The sequence below is a fragment of the Montipora capricornis genome, chromosome 5 (genome assembly GCF_036669925.1).
Source record: "Montipora capricornis isolate CH-2021 chromosome 5, ASM3666992v2, whole genome shotgun sequence".
NCBI lineage: Eukaryota > Metazoa > Cnidaria > Anthozoa > Scleractinia > Acroporidae > Montipora > Montipora capricornis.
The window spans coordinates 5,787,394-5,809,893 of record NC_090887.1 but is presented as its reverse complement, the minus strand read 5'-3'; the positions used below and the strand labels follow the sequence as shown (position 1 = coordinate 5,809,893).

General features: G+C 39.9%; 1 protein-coding gene across 7 annotated transcripts in view; it reads left to right on the top strand.

The window, feature by feature from the left end:
• LOC138049256 (ubiquitin-like modifier-activating enzyme 5) overlaps nucleotides 1-20,495 on the top strand; it is a 36,028-nt gene extending 15,533 nt beyond the window's left edge. For 4 of the 7 annotated variants that reach the window (XM_068895452.1, XM_068895451.1, XM_068895450.1 and 1 more), the window contains 12 exons: nucleotides 1,890-1,935; nucleotides 4,852-4,941; nucleotides 5,497-5,543; nucleotides 5,662-5,724; nucleotides 7,189-7,275; nucleotides 8,667-8,748; nucleotides 9,405-9,509; nucleotides 12,892-13,019; nucleotides 14,600-14,735; nucleotides 17,032-17,116; nucleotides 17,473-17,585; nucleotides 18,490-20,495. In XM_068895452.1, the coding sequence (XP_068751553.1) occupies nucleotides 1,897-1,935; nucleotides 4,852-4,941; nucleotides 5,497-5,543; nucleotides 5,662-5,724; nucleotides 7,189-7,275; nucleotides 8,667-8,748; nucleotides 9,405-9,509; nucleotides 12,892-13,019; nucleotides 14,600-14,735; nucleotides 17,032-17,116; nucleotides 17,473-17,585; nucleotides 18,490-18,582 (1,068 nt within the window). In that variant the 5' untranslated portion in view covers nucleotides 1,890-1,896 and the 3' untranslated portion in view covers nucleotides 18,583-20,495. Of the gene's footprint in view, nucleotides 1-55; nucleotides 112-1,889; nucleotides 1,936-4,851; nucleotides 4,942-5,496; nucleotides 5,544-5,661; nucleotides 5,725-7,188; nucleotides 7,276-8,666; nucleotides 8,749-9,404; nucleotides 9,510-12,891; nucleotides 13,020-14,599; nucleotides 14,736-17,031; nucleotides 17,117-17,472; nucleotides 17,586-18,489 lie in introns of those variants that run through there. The other 3 variants (XM_068895453.1, XM_068895448.1, XM_068895449.1) reach the window with 2 other exon arrangements.
• Nucleotides 20,496-22,500: the final 2,005 nt, after the last annotated feature.

Here is a 22,500-nt window from a genome sequence, read left to right as displayed (position 1 = left end):
AGTAAAGGTGAATCTTTGCCGAAGTCATTGTTTACATTTCGCCTCATTAACATAGGAGTTCGCTGACAGAGCTAGAAGACATCATGCTATATCTCACATTGAATTCAAAAGGTAAAAGAACATGTTAAACTCAGTCAAATTACCAATAATATTTTAAGCCTTTTGGCTTTGGTTGAAGAAGTTATTGACGATCAAAAATCGATAAAATTAATTCTTGGGTGGCAAAAACACTAATGAGCCCATAAATTCTTTGTAAAGTTTCAAATTTTCAAAGTGTCGTTATTCAGATATTATCCGGTAAATAGACCTTATTCACGATAGCCGCCATGTTGGATTTGCTATTATCATGCAAATTAGCTACTCACTTCTGAGGGGGCAAACAAAACAAGTTCGAGAGGTTATAACGTATATCTTAGCCACACAGATGATTTGTTTCATGTTCATTGAATGTTTATCACCTAAGTAGTAAAATAGAATGCTTGCACAAGTTACGTACTTCGATTTTTTTTTACTGAAAAATTAGCAGATAATGAAGTAGAAAGTCAAAATGTCGGAGGCAATCAAAAGATATAAAATTATTATAAAAGGTACTTAATTCTAAAATGTACTTTTAGCCATGTTAACCCTTTAACTCCCAATAGTGCCACTTAGATTTTACTCTGTCTAACGCCAGATGATTTTACTCGTCAATGGGGAACCCCACGGGGCTGAAAAGGTTAACAACAGCTAGATTCACTCAAAAACTATGTCCCCATTAACCCTTTAACTCCCAATAGTGCCACTTAGATTTTACTCTGTCTAACGCCAGATGATTTTACTCGTCAATGGGGAACCCCACGGGGCTGAAAAGGTTAACAACAGCTAGATTCACTCAAAAACTATGTCCCCATTAACCCTTTAACTCCCCATAGTGCCACTTATAGATTTTACTCTGTCTAACGCCAGACGATTTTACTCGTCAATGGGGAACCCCACGGGGCTGAAAGGGTTAATTCAATATTTCGACGAAACAATTTTCCGCAATTTGCCTTTATTCCAATGTTTGCCCCCAGCATAACGCATGGCTAATTTGCATGACAATTTTAAAATCAACATGACGGCTATTGTGAATAAGGGGTATTGCAATTGTGTTCAAAGTCTCAGAGGTAGCTCACTATGCAATGCACTTTCAATAATATTCAGTACTGATTAATTGTTTGATAGATTGGAAAACAATAGGTTTATGCTAATGAGGCAAAAAACGTAAACAAAGATTCCCCTATTCAGCCAGGCAAAGTCTAGATCTCCTTGTCAACTTTTATACTACATGTACGTGTATGTGGCCATAGTGACACCAACCCAACTGCTTCTTGTTGATGATGTGATGGCGAAAGCATTCACTCTCTTTATTTCTTGATGTGTGTCGGTTATCTGCTCTGTCCGGGTTCCCCTGAACTAACCGACATTATTATGGTCTTGACGCAGACCAAATTACTGACATTTACATCTGCGTTTTGCTGTTTTAAAAAGGTTTTTTTGCAAACTTCACAAAAGCTACGGGGTGCAGGGATGGCGCAGTGGTGAGAGCACTCGCCTCCCACCATTCTGTCCCGGGTTCAATTCCCAGACTCAGTGTCATATGTGGGTCGAGTTTGTTGGTTCTCTACTCTGCACTGAGAGATTTTTGTTTGGGTACTCCGGTTTTCCCCTCTCCTCAAACACCAACATTTGATTTGATTTGAGCTAATTGTTGATTTCAGTTTACAGTGTCCCCAATTAGTGCTCCAGCTCGAGAAAGATTAGACACTTAAATGAAGTTTCTTTCCTTTCCTTCCCATCACTATTTTGGTCCCATTAACTTCATTATTCAGCACACAAATCTTAACCTTCATAATCTCTTTGTTTTTTAGTCGTTTGATGGCTTTGAAGAGAATGGGCATAGTTGATAATTATGAGGTATGGATCATACACTGTACAATGTATTGCTAGAATTTAACCAAATCCCCATTTCTGGTTTTTCTGAACCGTCCTGTTTTCAGTTTAAACAAAACTACAATGTACAGAGTAACATTATCATTCAGTACTGCAACAAGGTAATCTCTATTGGTATAATTGCATAGGTGATTATTGAAAGTTCTCTTCTATTACAGTACGTGATAAACACCTAATCAGTTTTTTTCACAATGGCCGTAAACCGTTTTGTTGAGGTGTAGATGAAGAAATTAATAGTTATTGTTTTAAAGAAAGTGGGCACCCCCCAATGTAATTATACTAAACCTTTGTCTCAGTTTTTATTCACCGTTATTCACCTTGGCATCGGCGAATGATAATTGTTCAATATTTACATCACAGTTTATTAAATTTAAAGCACTACTGTAGTTAATGAATAATGTATAAAGAAATTGTTATCAAAGGCAGTAATGTCCAGAATGCATTTTTGCAGGGTGGCTTAATCTAATTAAATAGTTTCTGTATAAAATTGTGGGAAAATTCTGCACAAGTAACAGCGCTTAAGTTTATTGATTCAATTTCTGCATGTGTATCCTTTGTGCTGTACAGAAAGTACATGTGCATTGTAATTCAATTCAAAAGCCAATTACAGCACTAGAAACTAACCCACTGACTCCTGAGGTTTAGACTTGTAGATTTTACTCTGTCTAACACCAGACGATTTTACTTGTCAGTGTGGGGCAATTCAGAAGTCATTATGTTAATAATCCTATAATAAGATGTGAGTTATATGGGAGAAATATAGGATATTACATGGCTGCGCAGAGATACGAAATTTCTCTTCGAGTGTTGATAAATATTTTTTAGATACATGTAAACACTAATGAAATACTATGTGCAGGGATCGAAATTACGACCAATACAGTCGCAAATGCGACTGAATTTTTTCCCTTTGCAACTTAAATATCTGGAGAAGTCGCAAATTTGCAACCTGTTTTCACCTTTGCTCTTTTGGAACAAAAGGGTTAGCAGTTCCCAGTTTGCTGCTTCTTTTGCTGAAATAAATAAAGAGGTGACAAAATTATTTTGTTTCTCGCTGTGAATTTTCTTTCAATCTGAAGATAGCGTAATTGTAGCGAAGATTAGTGGTGATGTTATGTGCACATTAATTTTTTCTTCAGCGGTTTCTTTACACACAAGTATTGCGGGCTCATATTTTGTTTTTCTAAACCACTGACAACACAATGCAGCGCAACGATTTTGCGACTACAATGTGTGAAATTGTGACTAAATTTTCGTATCTTGTCGCAAAATTGCGACTGGATTTTTTTCGTTAATTTTGAGCCCTGTACTTGTAAATCATTTCACGAAAGGCATTGAAAGGCGCAATTTTTATATGTAACCATAGCAACAGTGATCTTTTCACATGTGAAGATATCATGTTTTTGCACAAAAGCTCACTTGGGTTTTCTTTGGTGTTTATATGATAATCTTACTTGAGATAATGTACGTGAACACTGCATGGCTAGTAGCATTGTATTTGAAGAGTAGTTTACATGCAATGATTTTGCTGTATCTGCAACTGATCATAATAAACAATTATTGGATGAGGTTGAGCATGATATCATGAATTATCAAAACCGAGGTCTGTGTTATCTGCCGAAGCCGAAGGCTGAGGCAGATAACACAGACACGAGGTTTTGATAATTCATGATATCATGTGAAAACTGAAGTCAATAATTGTTTTATTATACATTTTTCACATAATTAATCCTCAGAAACAGAAGCGAAGCGTTCAGCCATTTGGTTTCTGAGGAGGACACTCTAAGGGGCTTAGTAACCAGGCAGACATTGAACTTGACATGATAAATGTAATATCTGCAGCAGATATTACATTTATCATGTCAAGTTCACAAGCTATTGTGAATTGATTGAATGCTCTTGACCAATCAGATTTTTCATAGTGAGTCTGATGTATAATCATAATAATTATCATTATGGTAATGGTACATGTAGCGCATTTATATATTGCACATATCACATCGATCAGCTTCATGGCAGTTTACAATCATCTTAGAGGTAGATCACCAATTATTGTAACACCAGGGGTTTTCCCCCATCCCTATTCTTCCCAAAGATGTGTGGGCTCTTTTGATGTTCCGCAGTGTTGATTAATAGGAAGGGTTATGAGATGGGGCTTACAGTTTATAGTCCTTATTGGAGAAGACTTGTAAGTGTAACCATTTACAGAATGATGAAATTACAAAGGCAGCACTTTTAATCTTCTCAGTTATTTTTAACACCCTGCGTGCTGCTCTCATTGTCCAGGGCTGTGAATCTTCGATCTCCTGCCAAGGCTCTGATGCTCAATCAACTGAGCCACCGCTCGTTGTTGAGATAATATTATGGGATAAGTAAGCACCTTTAAAATAATTGGCAGTGTCATGCTTAATTTTCTGTTTTTAAGTAAGTAAGTAAGTACTTTACATGTAGCTCACACGTGCAACATGGCTGATAAGATATGAAATATTATTTATGGCACAAAGAGCTATTCGTATTTAATTTTTGGTGTCTTTCTGAAGGCCGTCTCCAAACATGAAAAAACTGGCCAGGTTTTTCAAGTTTCAATCCATTTCCATCCTCTTCTCCATCCTTGGATACTAGCAACAAAGAATAGTTTCAGTGCACTTCAGTGAACATTGGCAACAAAACTACAGCATTATTTTTTTGGTTTTCATTGATGCAAGGACGTCTTTTAGGATCTTTTGTTGGCTTGAAATTTGACCAAAATAGCATGACACTGCCCCTTTAAGCACATGGGAAGGCTTCTTGGCAGCTGCTTAAGTTGCAGCTGTAACTGTATTGATCACTGCCATAACAAAATCATAGAACTGTTTGGTTTTGTTCTTTTGCCCTTTCCAGAATATTCGTAATTACACTGTGGTGATTGTGGGTGTCGGTGGAGTTGGAAGTGTCACAGCAGAGATGCTGACAAGATGTGGGATAGGCAAGGTAATGAATGCTTCCTGATTCTGTTATCACTGTGATTGTCAAGGTTACTGCTCACTGTAGCTTGCTTCTCAAAACACCTTGAAACTGGTTTTTGTACATGTACTTACACGCAGTTGTCAAATGTGAAAGTTTGTTGGGTGGCCAGGGTAAGGCGCATTGCACACAACGAGCTGTCAACTCGAAAGACTCATATACTAGCTTTCACTAAAAAATGCTGGGGAAAAAATTAACAGGGAAAAGCAGTCTTGTTTCAAACAAGACAGAATTTTACATATTCTATATTTGGAGGGTTAAAATGTGTATAACGAGTCTTACTATACTACAAATTGAATAATCGATCCAAGCTGGCACATACTTTACTTTAAGCTTAATACATGTACGTTCGCAGAATGAAGTACGCATCAGGTATAAATTTTCATCACTTTTTTTTTTTTCCAAATCTTGAGCTTCGAAACTCGGGATGTTGCTGTATCTACGAACACGGCTTATCTACCAGTGTAACAATTTCATGAACATAATTTTAATTCTCATTAAACTTTGCTCTATTTTTTGCAGCTTCTTTTGTTTGATTATGATAAAGTGGAACTAGCAAACATGAACAGGTAAAGATATAAAGCATTGGAATCAGGCATTAAATTGTTAAAATTGGCCATGTATAGTTATTCCAAACATTGACAGTGTGTCTAAAATTTGAAATACTCTTCACTTTTCTTGCCGAAGGTTATTTTTTCGTCCTGATCAATCTGGAATGAGCAAAGTAGAAGCTGCAGTTAACACGTTAAGGTACACTGATGAGCCAAGTTTAATAAAAGATTATCATTATTTTGTTGATCATGAGTCGCTAATAAAATAATAATAATAATAATAATAATAATAATAATTGCCAGTAACACTGGTGAGCAAGTACGTTTGCATAGTGGTACGTGAAAGCTCTCGAGATTTTGTACCTGGACTCGAATCATACTGGGTGAATTTTTTGACACGAAAAATTTGGTTTTATCCAATGAGTCGATAAAAGTAAATGTTATCAACCACCGTTAGAATAGAGTGGTTTTCAATTGAGTGTCGAAAGTAATTATTAGCGAATTGCTTTGGTTTATGATTACTTCACTCATTGATTGGTTCAAAGTTCTCGCGCTATTTTTTCAACCAATTGATCAGAAGTGAAACCAAAACCAATCATGGCTCGCGCGTTCACATTTTCCCGCGCTTTGTGTCGGCTACGTGCAATTACTTCGAGTTTTGATTGGTTTACTGGATTGTCTCCGTCGTTTTTGATTGGCCAGAGTACATGTAATTACTTTGGTTTTGGTTTTACGACACTCGATTGAAACGTGCTCTAATAAATGTAAGAGAGCGTTTAAGTAAGGACAAGGCAACGGCAACAGAAACGTCTCCTCAAAATGTAACTCAGCGCTATCGCAAGTATTTCTTGTTCACAATGTACAATGCGGGCAAACTAGCCTGTATCCTGTAACTGGTTGGATACGGACGGTTTTAAAGAAAAAATTACAAAATGAATGGGGTGTCTTGAAAACGAAGACCCCGAGACCCTGAAAACTCAAAAACGAAGAAAGTCACCCAAAACCCTCAATTTGGCTAACCCTAGGCCTAAAGTTGGTTTTTAGGCCTCAAATGAATGGTTCATTGTTCGATGCTCACGTTGTCGTCAAAACCTAAAACTTGGTGATTTCACGTTGTTGTTTGAGTACAGCAAAAAATGCATGGAAATTTGTGCTGCATGTACAGTATGAATTTTGTTCCTTTTTTAACCAATCTTATTCTTGCTTTGTGTCGTTGTCGTTGCCTTAGCCGTCGTCTTTGCTTTAACTCCCTAATGAATAACAAATAACGGCTCAAAAAGGAAAATATTTATAATGAATAGGGATGTTAAGCGTTCGAACGTTTGAAACAAAGAATTTTACGGTTTCCGTTACAGAATAGTGAACACCGAAAAATGAATATTGAATAAACTTTCAAGGATCGATAATGAGTAACTCTGAAAAAATGGAAGGAATAATAAATAACTGAGTAATTATTACTCCGCGCGCTTCCACCCCCGAAAAGACTGAGCTGGCGTTTCAAGCATTGGTCCTTTAATTTTTTGTGGGAGAATACACTAATATTAAGGGTTCTCTGAAGACCTGTTGAAATTCTTATTTATTTTATGATTTTGATCTGCTGTCTTTTCAATCTTCAGTATTCTCTGTCTCACTATTGTTTACTGTTTGATATCTTTTTCCGTAGAGACATCAACCCTGACGTTGAATTCGAAGCTTACAACTATGACATAACGTTACTTGAGAACTTTAAGCACTTTTTATGTAGAATAAGGTGAGTATTTGAGATGGCGTAAAGGAAAATCCTGGTAAAAGTGTTTTTACTTTGTATATATCAGTGCTCGAAATTAAAGGTTGTCTGGTCATCCAGGTTGCCCAAGCAAAAAACAATGGACAACCCAGTCAATAGTAGAAAATGAATTCATCATAACCAGCACCCGATCGCCACTTACTTGTGGGTTTTCTATTTTCAATGTCCGGTAGTTTTGTGAAGTTGATAATTAAAATTGAATTTGCAGCAAGCAGCTGAGCATTTTACCTTGCTTTGAATAATTTTCGGTAGCTTTTATAAAACATTGTCAGATAGGAAAAGTGCAAAAGACAATGTGAATGTCACCGTCAAACACGAGGCAAATGATGGAGTCGTTTAGGGCTTGCACTAATTTGCGAAACGAAATGATAGAAACAATCGTAAATATTCGTTAAAGCTAACCTTAGGCCTTATTTGGCCTAAACAAATGTTTTGAGGCCTAATGTTAGCATTGGTAAACGGTTAGGGTCGTACCTGCCCAAAAAAAATTCAATCCTTTTCGCAAAATAGTAATTTTGGTCGGCCACACTACTATTTTTCAAAACGTATCGAAATTTTCCTTTGGTACAACCCTAACCGTTTACCAATGCTAACATTGAGCCTAAAAACTCTTGTTTAGGCCTAATTTAGGCCTAAGGTTAGCTTTAATGAGTGTTTAGGAGTTTTTTTCTGTATTTCGTTTCCATTTCGTTTCGTTTCGCTAATTAGGCCGTAGTTTGAGAAATTGAAAACGAAAACATAACCACACCTTAATACGTTTACGTGTCGTGATGTACCTCGTTGAAAACCTCAGAGTATCCTTGAGGGTCTTTTAAAAAAATATTTCACGTTTGAAGAAACAAGAAACAGTTGATTTTTGCTGATAATTTATAATGGTCATTATAAGGATGAATATTACTGTACTCAGGATCATTTGTTTCTCAATATTCGTCACGCAGATTTGAGAACTGCATGATCCGAAGGAGATCGGCGAGATCGATCCGCGATCCGAACTTTATTACAGGCAAAATTTCCATGATCCGGGTCAGAAAGAAGGGTGAAACCGCAATCCGCTGGAATTACGAGATCTGAGAATCGTTCAAAATTTCGACCACTGAATCTGAAATCCAGGCAAAATTATTTCCAAAAGCCGCCAATCCGTTGGCCTATTCACCCCTTCTTGTAGCGGTTCGATGAGGTGAAGTTCTGGTTCAAGATTTCTGATGGAACTTTCAAAGTTTTCAAAGTTTCTACAAAGTTCATAAGAGCACATGAAGGATCTTGTAGGAGAGCATTTCATCATTTTGCAGATTTGAGGCTGGTAGTAGTTTGCTTATTATGTACAGGTTTCCAACTGTTGTGTTGTAATGTTTTAGCCGTGGTGGCAAAGGTGAAAAACATGTAGACCTTGTTCTAAGCTGCGTGGATAACTTTGAAGCAAGAATGGCAATAAATACGGTCAGCATTTTAATTTTTTTACATCATTTTTTATGTTTCTGATTTCCCTTTGAGCAAAAAGATATATTACAAAACGAACACAGAAACCTGCTTTGACTGTGTATTTCATGAAGAAATAATCCGTCCTTCCATTTGCATGCGAATTCCTTGCGCGACTCTCTTTGATCAACAAATTACGTGATGGAAGTCTGAGAGTTAGTGCTGTGTGGTTCTGTGTGTTCAGACAAAATGATTTACATTTATAGTCATTCATGTGAAGTCCACAGTTGCAGTTGATTTCCAAATTAATTGAATTGTAACTACTTTTGGGAAAGTAACTGCCACATTATTGACATCGATGGCGCAGGGATGGCGCAGTGGTGAGAGCACTCGCCTCCCAACAATGTGGTCCGGGTTTGATTTCTAAACTTGGCGTCACGTGTGAGTTTGTTGGTTCTCTACTCTGCTCTGAGAGGTTTTTCTCCGGGTACTCTGGATTTCCCCTCTCCTCAAAAGCCAACATGTTGTCTTGATTTCCGTTTATTATTGATTTCAGTTTTAATTACAGTGTCTCCAATTAGTGCCCCAATGCTAAATACAGATGACACTTAAATAAAGTTCATCATCATCATCATCATCATCATCATCATCATAATCATTGATCTGTTTTTGTTTAGGCATGTAATGAATTAAACCAGCCCTGGATAGAATCCGGTGTGAGTGAAAATGCAGTGTCTGGTCACATCCAGTTTATTGCTCCGGGTAAAACAGCTTGTTTTGCGGTATGTTTGGTTCTTACATGTAAATGTACACTGTATATTTGATGACGTAAAAGGACATTAGGGACTTAAAGACCTACGATGTGGTATTCAAAGACAACGCCACAAAACAACAACATTGGTTAAAAGAGGAAAAATACCGGTAATGACAATAAAGTATTCTCGTTTGTCTCACGATGTGGTCACGCGACGTTTCGACTGCTATACTGCTGGTCTTCATCAGGCGATGAGGGCGACTGGTTACGCATCACCTTTTTAGCAGGGTGCTCCGCTGTGATTGGTGCAATCCCATTATCGTGCTGCACATGCAGCACACATGTTAGCACGTGTTATTGCGGTACTCTGCGTAACAACGACGTGAAATCACCAAATTTGAGGATTTGAGGGCAAACTATACTAGCTTAGAAATGTGATTAGAAGCTTTCCTTTCTCGACAACCGCTCGTACCATTTTTTTAGGATACTTCGCCCACGTTGTTGACGTTTTCGTCAATGTCGCCGTCGTAGATCGTTTAGGAACAGTAAAACATGGGGACATAATGCTAGGGGTAACCATGTAGCAGACCAGCATCCTGTCCTGGGTGGGGGAGGGAGTTGCTATAATTATACCCACTCGCTTCGTGCTATATGTACTCCAACTGGGATAACCTCCGGCCATTTGAGCCCCAATGGCTTGTGTGCGACTGTGCTTCTTCTTCTTCTTCTTCTTCTTCTTCTTCTTCTTTTTTCTGTTTTGTTTTGCACCCTGTCACATTCCTGTAAATTGTCTGTTTATGTTGCTTCTGTAAAAATATTAAGTCCAACTAAAGTAGTCAGTTACAATGTCCGATCAATCGCTCCCTCTAATTTGTCCTTTGTTCTGCTTTCACACCGCGCACCGGTGGCTCAGTTGGTTGACTCCGGCCGGACCCAAACTCAGGGTCTTAAAATAACTGAGGAAAAAATGCTGCCTTTGTAATAACACCCGCAAATGGTTAGACTTTCAAGTCTTTTCGAATAAGGACTGTAAGCCGGAGGTCCCGTCTCATAGCCCTAGTTGGAAATCAAATAGTATGGGACGTTAAAGAACCCACTCACTTCTCGAAAAGATTTCAAGTTTTAATAGAGAGTTGTCTAGACTTGCCACAAGCCGACTTCGAAAGAGAGCGACCTGTGTTGTGGTCTGACCTTATCTGGTCAATAATAATAATAAATTGTAAACTGCTTAACAAGCGGTCTGGCCAAAGTCCCCCACAAAAAGCATAGTAAATTATTCCTGAAAAGCCCCAAGGAGGAGAGACTAATTACTTCACTTCACTTCTCTCTGCTCACTACCCCCTGAGTACATTGGGGTTCAGAGTAACAGATCACGGCATGAAGTGAACATTGAATAAAGGGAGCGGGGAACAGAAATCATTGACATAATGTGAACAGGCTAAAAATTCTTTCTTTTTTTTTTTTAATCGAAAGTAACTCAGGGATACTCGGGAAAATCCCGAGTGTTCCTTCGCTGGTGTCATCGGAACCTTATGACCTCCCGATGACTAGTTTTGATGCTCTACCACCGAGTTAAATAGGGACTATAGGAGACTCGTGGGAGCCAGGCCATTAAACTAGATTCAAGTGACAGTTGTCTAGGCTTGCTACAAGTCGACTGCGAAAGAGAGCGAGTGCGGACTCGCGAGACGCGAGCGACGAAGTTGGAAGTCGAAGTCGAAGTCGGAAACGGAAACGGGCTTTGAGAAAGTCTAACAGTTGTCCTGCTTTACTGCTAAGACTGAAATTGTCTGAAGAGTGCATTCTTGCATTTATGGTGAAAGAGGTGGAGAAATGTCAACCCTGGTAAATTATTGAAGACATATATCTTTTTCTCGAATTTTGACTCGAAATGGTCGGAAGAAATCTGATTGCTCCATAATAGGAGTTGAACATACGACCTTCCGATTACTGTGCTATAAGAGACTCATGGGAACTGGGGCATTAAACTAGGTTCGTCTGACAACTGTCCCGATACAAATGGTTTTCACATTACGTCATCGCCACCATGTTCATGGACGAAAACAAAAGATCTCTCATAAAGTGCCACTCTGACCAAAAAATCAATTCTTATTTTTCTTTGGATTTCACTAAACACTAAGCGACCAAAGTTTTAAGCCTTGATTTCAAAAATACATCGGGAGGCGCGGTGGCTTCATAGTCAGTGTGCTCGGCTCCAGATCGAGCGGTCCAGGGACATTGTGTTGTGTTCTTGGGCAAGACACTTTATTCCCATGGTGCCTCTCTCCACCCACGTGTATAAATGGGTACTGGTGAATTTAATGCTGGGTGTAACCCTGCGATGGACTGGCATCCCATCCAGGGGGGAGTAAAAAATACTCCTAGTCGCTTCATGCCACACTTGGCTCGTAAACAGACTTAAGTTATTTCAAACATACACTTGTTCATTTTAACTAGAATTTTCCCATTCAGTGGTCTGCCATTACTAACTTTAAGATCTTGAGAGAGCCTAATCGAGGAATGGCATCAAAGGCTCACTAGTTTGAGAATGCAATTCGTGTGTACGCGACAGAATTAATATGCAGCACGGGAGTTTTGGGCTTTCACACTCTTAAAACTTGTGTTTTGCATATATAATATCTTGCATTTACACGCTGAAATGTTAAACTAGTGAGCCTTTGACGTCACGTTTCCCTGGATCCAACCCTCTGAGGTCCAATCCGTCAGTTTTGAACGTGAATAATACACCTTATTCCAAAATGGCTGCCATTTAAATATTCTTTTGTTTTTATTCAAATTAGCCCTTGATGCCTCGTTCTTAAGCTTAAAATTCAAAAGAATATTTTATCTTGAACGAGGCAACAAGGGCCAATTTGTATCCGCATAAATCGGTGGCCATTTTGGAATAAGGTGTATGGCGGACCATGAAATCCAGAACTTACACTCAAAGTAAACATCCTGGAGCTTCCACTACTGGCAGCCAGCTCCAAGATGGAGACTGCACCGGTGGCTGGCAAAACCTGACAACCCAGCCATGAGCCCCCACGCCCCCGAGAAGAACGGGCACCCGTCACACTGATACACAGTGGAAAGCAGAGGGTGAGGAGGGAGGGAACAAAAACCGCTAAACGCTCCACACACAATATTCCTACTTCCCGCCACACTGATAAATAAGCGATACAGCCCAAAGCACGAGGTATTCCACGTATGCGCAAGTATACTAAAACCACTGACCAATTGGCAGCAGTCGCTCCTAGTTGTTTACTTGGTTAAACTTCGTTTAACCTCATGTAAAAAAATTAAGAAAAGTGTTGTTCCTAGTCCATTGTTGTTGGTAGATAATTACATGATGTGCAGTATTGTTACAGACTTAAAAGTCAAGGGTAATGTCATTTTTTTTTATTACGTAGTGTGCTCCTCCTCTTGTTGTGGCTTCCAATATCGATGAAAGAACACTGAAGAAAGAGGGGGTCTGTGCCGCATCGCTTCCAACAACCATGGGCATCGTAGCAGGATTTCTTGTTCAAAACACTCTCAAGTAAGTTGATACAAATCCTGCAACTATTAATTGTTTGTAATATACATGTCGCCGTTTCCTCTGAATTTGATTTTGGGCAAGGAAGCCAAGACGGTTTCCGGTCGTTTTGCCCACCAAGGGATTGCGCACACGTTCTACTAAGTTATTTGAAGACCTGAGTGTTGATCCAGCGAGGATTCAAACCCGCGACCTCCCGCACGATAATCCGATTCTCAGCCAACTGAGCTAACTGGTCGGCGGTTAATTGGGAAAGGATTCTGTCTTCACTCAGCCAAGACGGTTTCCGGTCGTTTCGCCCACCAAGGGATTGCGCACACTTTCTACTAAGTTATTTGAAGACCTGAGTGTTGATCCAGCGAGGATGCAAACCCGCGACCTCCCGCACGATAATCCGATTCTCAGCCAACTGAGCTAACTGGTCGGCGGTTAATTGGGCAAGGATTCTGTCTTCACTCAGCCAAGACGGTTTCCGGTCGTTTCGCCCACAAAGGGATTGTGCACACGTTCTCCTCAGTTATTTGAAGACCTGAGCGTTGATCCAGCGAGGATTCAAACCCGCGACCTCCCGCACGATAATCCGATTCTCAGCTAACTGAGCTAACTGGTCGGCGGTTAATTGGGCAAGGATTCTGTCTTCACTCAGCCAAGACGGTGTCCGGTTATTTCGCCCGCAAAGGGATTGCGTACACGTTCTCCTCAGTTATTTGAAGACCTGAGCGTTGATCCAGCGAGGATTCAAACCCGCGACCTCCCGCACGATAATCCGATTCTCAGCTAACTGAGGTAACTGGTCGGCGGTTAATTAATGATCAAGTGTTTGATTTTTAACTGTCTCATTACCTTTCTCTCGAACATAAGTGTCGCTTGTGTTTAAAAACATAAAAAATCCAAGCAATAAATGTCTCAAGTCTCCCTTAACACGGCCATTTACCCGTAAAATCGATAAGGGTCACTCTTGGGCAAGAAAGGGTTCAAATATGTATTTTTAAAAAAAGGACCGGTAAATGCTTTGGTTGTAGTGGAAGTGCACTTAGGTACGTGTTTAATCTAGTTCACAGGTACCCCACTTGTAATAATCTGAAAGAAACATGATTTAGAACCCCAACTGGAAGGAGGCAACCAGTTGGCTATTTACAAAGCATTGTAATGTTTAGTGTTTAATGTTCCTTTAAAACAAGCACAGTACAGCAAAGAGAAGCCAAAGCCAGAGGCTTATGCGGCGTAGGTCAGAATCTATAGAGTTGAATCCGGGACAACCGGAAACCAATCCAAACCCGAGACCAGGGGCCCGTTTCTCGAATGTCCCGAAACTTTACGGGCCATTTTCGGGTGTTACAATTTCCTTTGTATCTCAAGAACGGAGAGGATTTAAGTCGTCAAACTTCACTGTCACTTTGCTTTTTGTCACCTTGAAAACATGTCAAAAGATCGATTTTCCAAAACAAGCGGTTGCCAGTTCACAAATGACTTTTCGGGCCTGAAAAGTTTTCGGGACTTTCGAGAAACAGGATCCCAGGACTAAATATACCCAAAGGATCACTCTTTATGAAGCATGAACTACCTCCTCTCTTTCTCCACAGATATCTCCTAAACTTTGGTACTGTCTCTTATTATCTTGGATACAATGCAATGCAAGACTTCTTTCCTACTATGACGCTTAAACCCAATCCTGCTTGTGAAGAAATGATTTGCCAACAGAGACAGCGAGAATATCAGGTACAACAATCTTACAGTACTTTACCATATATATGGGCTGTTTTCGTCAAAAACTGAATTAATTGGTCAATTTAATTGAAAATTTCTGGAAGAAATTTGTATCTTCCAAGACTTTTTCTTTTCGTGGACTTACCCGAAGTACTGAAATATTGTGTTGCATTATTGTAAGTATTACTAGAGCCAAATCCCATCGTGAGAATCATCGTCGAAATTAACTTTTCCATTTTCCCCGTCGGAAACACAGTTTTTCCGAAGGAGGCAGTGTGGCCCAGTAGTTTAGGCTCTTGCCTTGACATCCCGTTTCTCGAAAGTCCCGAAACTTTACGGGCCATTTTCGGGTGCCACAATGCCCTTTGTATCTCAAGAATGGAGAGGGTTTAAGTCGTTAAACTTCACAGTCATTTTTCCTTTTGTTACCTTGAAAACACGTTAAAAGATCGGCTTTCCAAAACAAGCGGTTGGCAGTCTCACAATTGGCTTTTCGGGCCCGAAAAGTTTTCGGGACTTTCGAGAAACGGGCCCCAGATTCTGACCACTCGTTGAATTTTGGTAGTCCGTGGTTCAACTTCTCAGCTGTGCTTGTAAATAGACTTCGTTGGCCCTGAAAAGTCCATATTGGGCTTAACTATGCAAGTGTACATGCAAGACAAGGCAAGACCTTTATTTACCCCAGGACATGTACATCTCACTTGTTTGTCGTTTCTGTACGAAAATGGGATCTGAACGAAACTTGTATCTGGAGATTCCTTTAAGTTATAATAAAGAGGAGCCCTTGACTAGGAGCGGACAACAACCCTATATTACCGTCACGGCGTTTCACAGACCGATTTATTTTTAGATTGAATTTTCTGCGAGTGAGACACCCCCAGGAGCCCAATGGCCAATCACAAGGAACTAACCCGACGTCATAGCGTCACCGAACCGGAACTGCCCTTGGTTTTTGTGGTAGTGCACTTTATAAGCGCACTACACACTATGTCACCGGGTTTGTAAGAGTGAGTGAGTGATTCTCAGTCTGTGGTGGCAAATAGGCCCGTAGCGCGTGCATAACTCACGAACGTAAACAGGTCTGCTGGAAGCGAGCTTGAGTTTCAACAAAATGAGCTCCAAAATCGGCATGAACTTGTGACGCTGATGAATAATATATTTCCAAAACGATGGAATTACCTGGTGATAAATGACCTCGTTTCTTTGCAGAAACAATGGTCAACCTCAAGAGTTGGGCGATTGTGATCTGTGTGTTAAATTTTACATTTCTTGTCAATCTTTAAAACACTTGAAAGAAAAAACCCAAACTAACAAAAACAAAAACCCGGTGTCTTGCCATCATTTTGACACAGATGCATGCTTTGTTTCGCGAGTAAACATGCGAGGTAACTTGATCACGGCGCCCGCTGAATTGGATGTCACTTTTAATTTTGCGATTTACTTGTGCAGCCAAAAGTACAATATAAAAATTGAGCGTAGCAAAAATCTCCCAAATTGTTTTTCGCTGATGGTAACTTTTTATGTTCTCGGTTGAAAATTTAAGTTGTTTTCATGAATTTTCGGTCCTATGTTTCTGATGGCAAGTCGTATATTTTGAGGTCACCCACCCAAATACTAACCCAGCCCGAGAGGGCTTAACTTCAGTGGACTTTTGTCTTAGAAAGCTGTCAGACGCTCAGAGTTCGCGCTCAAACCTGTGGTGAGAAAGAAGTTGTAAGGGAACTTGAAAATGATGAACATGTCAGCCGCGAAGCCAATGTTTCTCGATTCCCTTTTATTTTCTTCAATCTTTCTAGGATTTAGTATTTTACTAGTTACTACATGTCTTCTCAGAGGGCTATTTACCTAAGACATCTATCATGGCACTATAATGATATACGGTACCAAAACAATATCGTGTACTATTAGAGCTACATATTACGCAAAGATAACTTGAATCTCCTGGAAGACAAAACGCAGCTCAGTTGACAATGGGCGCTTTGCATGATACTGTCAAGCGATTACAACCAGCCAAGCGTGACTTTTCTTTCTTTTGGATGTCCCAGTGCGTAGCTTGCCATGCAGCAAGGCAAATTTTATACCATGTGACAGTCTCATGCAAAGGGCGCATACAGCGCTGTTACTGTACTACTACACGTACGCAATGCGTGCCTATTTTTTACGGAAAGGTAGACCAGATCGGTCTGTAAATATGCCGTGACGTAGGTTTAGTATGGCAGTTGTTTACTGTTAGTCACGGGCTCCTTACTGAAAGCAATAAGCGTTTTCAGCGCAAAGGGAGATCATTAATGTAAAATAATGTTTTTAGGAGTCAGAAGACGAAAAACAAGAAAACGAGGAAAAAGCTGGAAGCACAGAAGGAGACGAAATAAAGCACGAAGATAACGAGTGGGGTGAGCTACAGTGTAGAGTGTGGAATGAGTTTGTTGGAATAATTAATTAAGAATAATTGGAATAATTAATAGTGATTAATCAACGAGTAATCATAATTATAATAATTAATTCGAAACTATTATTATTATGATTATTCATAATACCATTTTGTGTTGTGCAATGGGTTGAGCTTTCCAAGAGCTTAGTAGAGGACGTGCGTGGGTCACGCATGGGACCTCACTTTTTAACACTTCACTATCGGATGTTGAATGGAGAGGCAAAACCAGGTAGCTGCGATACACGAAGGGAGCGGGTAGAACACGCGAGGAATCGCGCACTAAATTACCTTTCTCTCTTCCCTGTCTGTTATTTGTAGGCATAACACTGATTGGTGAGACCGTGAAAGGTGAAGATGAAGACGATGATCTATCACAGGAGCTTGTGGCTGGAGTGCAGCGAGCCTATTCTAAGAAGAAGCCAACGCGAAAGGTAAACCACATTAAATAAAATTTGTAACCAAACAAGAACAAACCACACTTCAGTTTAGTGCGGTCGACTTTAACGAACGATGTATGTAATACGAGCTTCCAATTGCGCATGCACTCGTTCCCAGAGCTACTCGTCTTCATTTGGATTTGCATGACATCGAGGCGAACAACAGTGCAGCCAAAATGTGAACTCGAGGGGCATCGACTGATACCCGTGAGACTAATCTGGACAAACGTCAGGATAGTATACCTTCTCCTTCGTGAATTGCAATTGCTGTGTTTTCAACAGGAGTTTTAGAAAAAAGGGGTCGTCCTTTCTTTGTTCATGTGATGAGCTATTTTAGACTATTTTACGTCAAAGCAACGTAAGTTGTTGGCTTAACTGGAAAAATCTAAGTACTTCAGGAGCTGAACCTTTGACCTTCCAATCGGATGCTCTATTACTTAGCCACAAGACCCAAACCCTAACACTCAAATTAATCACGGAAGACTACGTGACAGATTAACGGGCAAATGTAAAGAATCGAGTCCGTGACCGGAAACGATTTTTTTCCGTTAACAACAGTTTTAAATGTGAACAACTATCTTACGATCCCATCATTCGGTCACAGAATTCGGACCACCGAATTGAAACTGGATAATGGCAAGATATTTGTAAAATAAATAAACGCAGCAATACTGTGAAATGGTGAAATTGGCTAAAAATCCTGCGAACAAAGTGTAGGCTACAGGTAGCCTCTTGTTTATTTTTTGGATTCGTCACCCACATTGCACGACGCAAACAGGCGTGTCGATGGAATAATCGCGAAAGGCTTTCGACTGAGAGCGAAGTTACATTTAGAGGTGACGTTTTCGTCGACGTCGCCGTCAGATCTCAAAGTCCCTATTTTCTCAATATTTTTCAGCAGATTTCACAAGAAATCAGCAGCGAGGGGCAAATTTCCGCAGACGATGAGCTGAGTGTCGAGGACCTCATGAAAAAACTCAAGAGTATATAGAACACTCGAGCAGATTTATACGCATGAGATTTTATTTATGATTCTTATTACGAAATGCATGGGACTTGTTTCATGAAGTGCATTGCGCACATTGCATGATTGCATGTAACGCAATACACAATCATGACATTCAAAGGCAAGCACACAAAATTTTATTTATTATCCTCGATTTCAATTGCATTGTACTTGTTGCGTGAAAGACATTGCGTATATTGCATGCCGTGTACTACAAATGCTGCGACCGAGTCCAGCTTACTCTCCGGTGTATGTTTATGTTAGATGACATGTACTCGAAATTCGACTGGATAGGGAGTTTAAGCACGCGACGTTTTTGAGGCGCGGACGGCAACCGGAAGTGAGCTGTTTTCCCTTTTAACCTGCCTTGTTACTACCACCTTTATATTGTTAAATGTCTTTCCTCTATTGGAGATGATTAGGTTTAAAATCCGGGAGACATTATTGTCCTGGCTTGCAAAATGTTCATTTCCGGTTAACGTCCGCAGCTCAAACGTTGCGTGTTAAACTCCCTGTCAGGATGTGCATTACATGTGTTGCGTGACATCCGAAATCCGCCTGACATTTTGCGTCACGAGCATCACGCTTCTCTTAGCGTGATCTCTCATATGGCGCGTGTGGCGTTCCAAAGTAACTTGGATTGGCTCTATCACATTTAAAAAACAGAGTTTAGCAGGTGATTGACAAAATCGCTTTGCAAGTTATTTTCATTTAGGCCTATCATTGTACCCAAAGTAAACTGAGATTTGTCTTGCCAAAACAGTGTTGAGAAGGCAAAATCAGAGGGGAGAATCTGTTATTTATTGAAGCAACTCCGAGAAATTTTAGAGCTAAATCTAAGCGCTCTTTCGGGTGTGTCACGTGCGGCAATGCAATTGCTTTTGTGTAATTATTATTATTATTATTATTATTATTATTATTATTATTCACCCCTACTCGCTGCTCGCTGTACACTTTAGTGTCAACCCAAAAATTACATTTAAACAACACAACTCAAGGCTTTGTGACAAAAAATGCCTGCTAAGCATACATAATTTAAGTCACAAATACCCCAATTGCAATCCATTTTTCATTAATCTTCAATTTGTCCATCCCTGCCCCACTTTCTTTTTTTTTTTTTTTTTTCTATTCAACCCTTACTCAGTGCTTGAAGTAGCTAGTTTTACGTTTTGCGTAATTTGGTTGCCAGTTGCCAGTCGCTGAATTTTTTTCAAGGTAACTATTTTTGAAATTATCTCATTCCCGTCCGCCGTGATAATTGGTGTTCCGCAGAGAAACCCTATCATAGTTTCTTCGTGCTAAACTCTGTCATTTTGAGTGATGCACGTTAACAATTTAGCACTTTTCCACAACATGTCAATCGGCCTTTTTCGATATATTAAAACTCAGCTTGTAAGAGAGGTTTGGAGGACAAAGACAAAGGTAATGATATGCAAATGTTTTTCACATTCATTACAACGTGTTTCTATTGTTTTTATCCTCACAGTCTCAATATCAAGCTGAATATTTGATATTTCGAAAATGGCCTATTTCTTGATTTTAATTATAGACAGGTAAGCGATTTTGTTTACTTGCGTGAGGCGCAAACCAAGACTGCACTGATTAAGAACTGTTCGTTCACATTCTACTGACTGATGGTGCTTCATCGCTGTTTTTGAAAGCACCATTACCTGGCCTGTCTTTCACACTGATTGTCGTTACTATAGTAACCGTCCAAATCGAGGTCAACTGTGAGAGCTGAACATGTAAACAAATAAAGACTTCGCATATTGTAAGTTTGTTCAGTATCAAATGTAGTAATTTATAGGACCCAAGATTTTAAGTATGAATATAACTAGAGCGATCTAATTTATGTCACACAAGTTTAAGATGTAATAAATTCAGAATTCTTGTTAAAAGTTGAAGACCGCTTGCAATTTTCGACTTCCAGAGTAAAGCTCTCATATTATGTTCCCTCCACGAGTTTACTCGCCCCAGTTCACCCATGAGGCTGTTGCTCTTTTTATATTATGTCGCCAATGGAGGTTGTGCTTTAGAAATGAACCGCACTGAAGACTAAATTCTCCATTGTCTTATTCCGAAGTCGAGGTTCTCCTGAAAGACTTTCCGTTTGACCACAACTCGACCCTTACCGAGCCGGATCTCTCTCCACTCAGGAAACAAATTACCCAACATCCACTAGAGAATCGAAGGCTCTCTGTGCCCAGCTTTTCCTCGAACATATGGGAGCAGATCAATTCCGAGTTTATTTTTTATCCCGTAAGAGGTGAAGTATATGTGAATTATGCATTGGAACAGCAGATGCGAAACGACGTTTTTGGGAAGATCATGGCAGTTACGAAGACGACTTAGGTGTGAAAACCAGAAATGGTTTTATCAAGTGAGTTGATAAAGTAAATTCATTAGCGTTAAGAAATTCGAGCGCCAGTCTTTCCTCAGAGCGAATTACGGAATTGTGGGTTGATAGTGGTTCTGTAGTGAAATAAGGGGCTACGCTGGGGGTGGGGATATAGCAACGTGGATAACAAGCATAAATTATTTGAAAGAAAAGTGTGTTAATTCTGTGGGGAGTGAGGGATCCGAATCTTTGTTCAATTTTTTCGGCTTTCTGTGTTGCATGATGTACGGAAAAGGCTGCTGATCATCATGTGTTGGGTAGCCAACAAACCTTAGCCATTGCTTGCTCAAAAATAATATATTCCTTCACCGTTCAATCAGCTTGGCTCCTTTGGATACCAACCAATGCTGTCCCGAAGGACATATCTTGTGTTCCCGGAAAGAAACACATTCAGGGACCCAAAGGACTTATCTAGTGTCCTGAAGGACATTTTGTATCACGAAGAACATGTAGGGACCTAAGAGACAGGCTAGTGTCCCGAGGGACATTCATATTCCTCAAAGAGGAATTTCTTGAGTTGAAACCTTACTAAATTACTAACTGACACGACAGGTCTGAAAGACGTCACAACAGCAAGGTTTTGGCTCTTTCGGGAAAAGGTGTGCCTGTCAATACAATATATATGGGTTATTGACCAAGCGTTAGGGCAAGACGGCTGGATATTGGCCAAGTTCTTTTTTTGCGCGTTTATGGACCGAGACGAAGTCGAGGTCCATAAACACGCAAAAAAGGAACGAGGCCAATATCCAGCCATCTTGACCGAACAAGCTTGGTCAATAAAGGATTTATTATATGGTATAAAACACCAAAAAAATGATCTTTCATCTTTCGGGACCAAGGGAGAAATCCCGAGCGGGCAGTATAGCTCCATCTTGCCCGCTCGGGTAGCCAATCACAGCACAGGATTTGGTTCATCTTGCCCGCTCACGGAGCTGGTCATATAATAAAATACAATACCGCCCAGCTAGCGCCACGTTCAGCGCACAGCATCCGAGAAAGAAAGCGATTCTGCAGTGACCCGATGATGCAGTTCAAATTAACAAACATCGCGCATAAAACTTTCTTTTTTCACAAGTTCAGAGTGGTTAAGCTGCTGGGTCTATGCTCTTCTGACTTCGCACGATTTACTTTCCAGGAATGAAAATTGGGGGTCACCGAGTTCGTTTTTGAGATACGACTTTAAAGGCAAGATGTAGGGTGTTTTTGGATGGCTCTTTTGTTGCCATAGTAACCTATTACGCAACATTGATCAGTGCATCTTTCAAAGTAATTATTCGTTTTTCGTATAGTACTAGAACACTGCCGTTACGTGAACGTTGTAAAGGTAATCGTTCTAATAAGACATTCCCTCGAACTTGTTAAAACTGGTTTTAACCACCTTGAAAATGGAAATTAGCTTACCCACTGAAGCTCTCGCTCTCACTCTCACTCAACAACTTCTCCCTATGTAATAGACGCATAAAAATATGCTTATTATTATTATTATTAGTAGTAGTAGTAGTAGT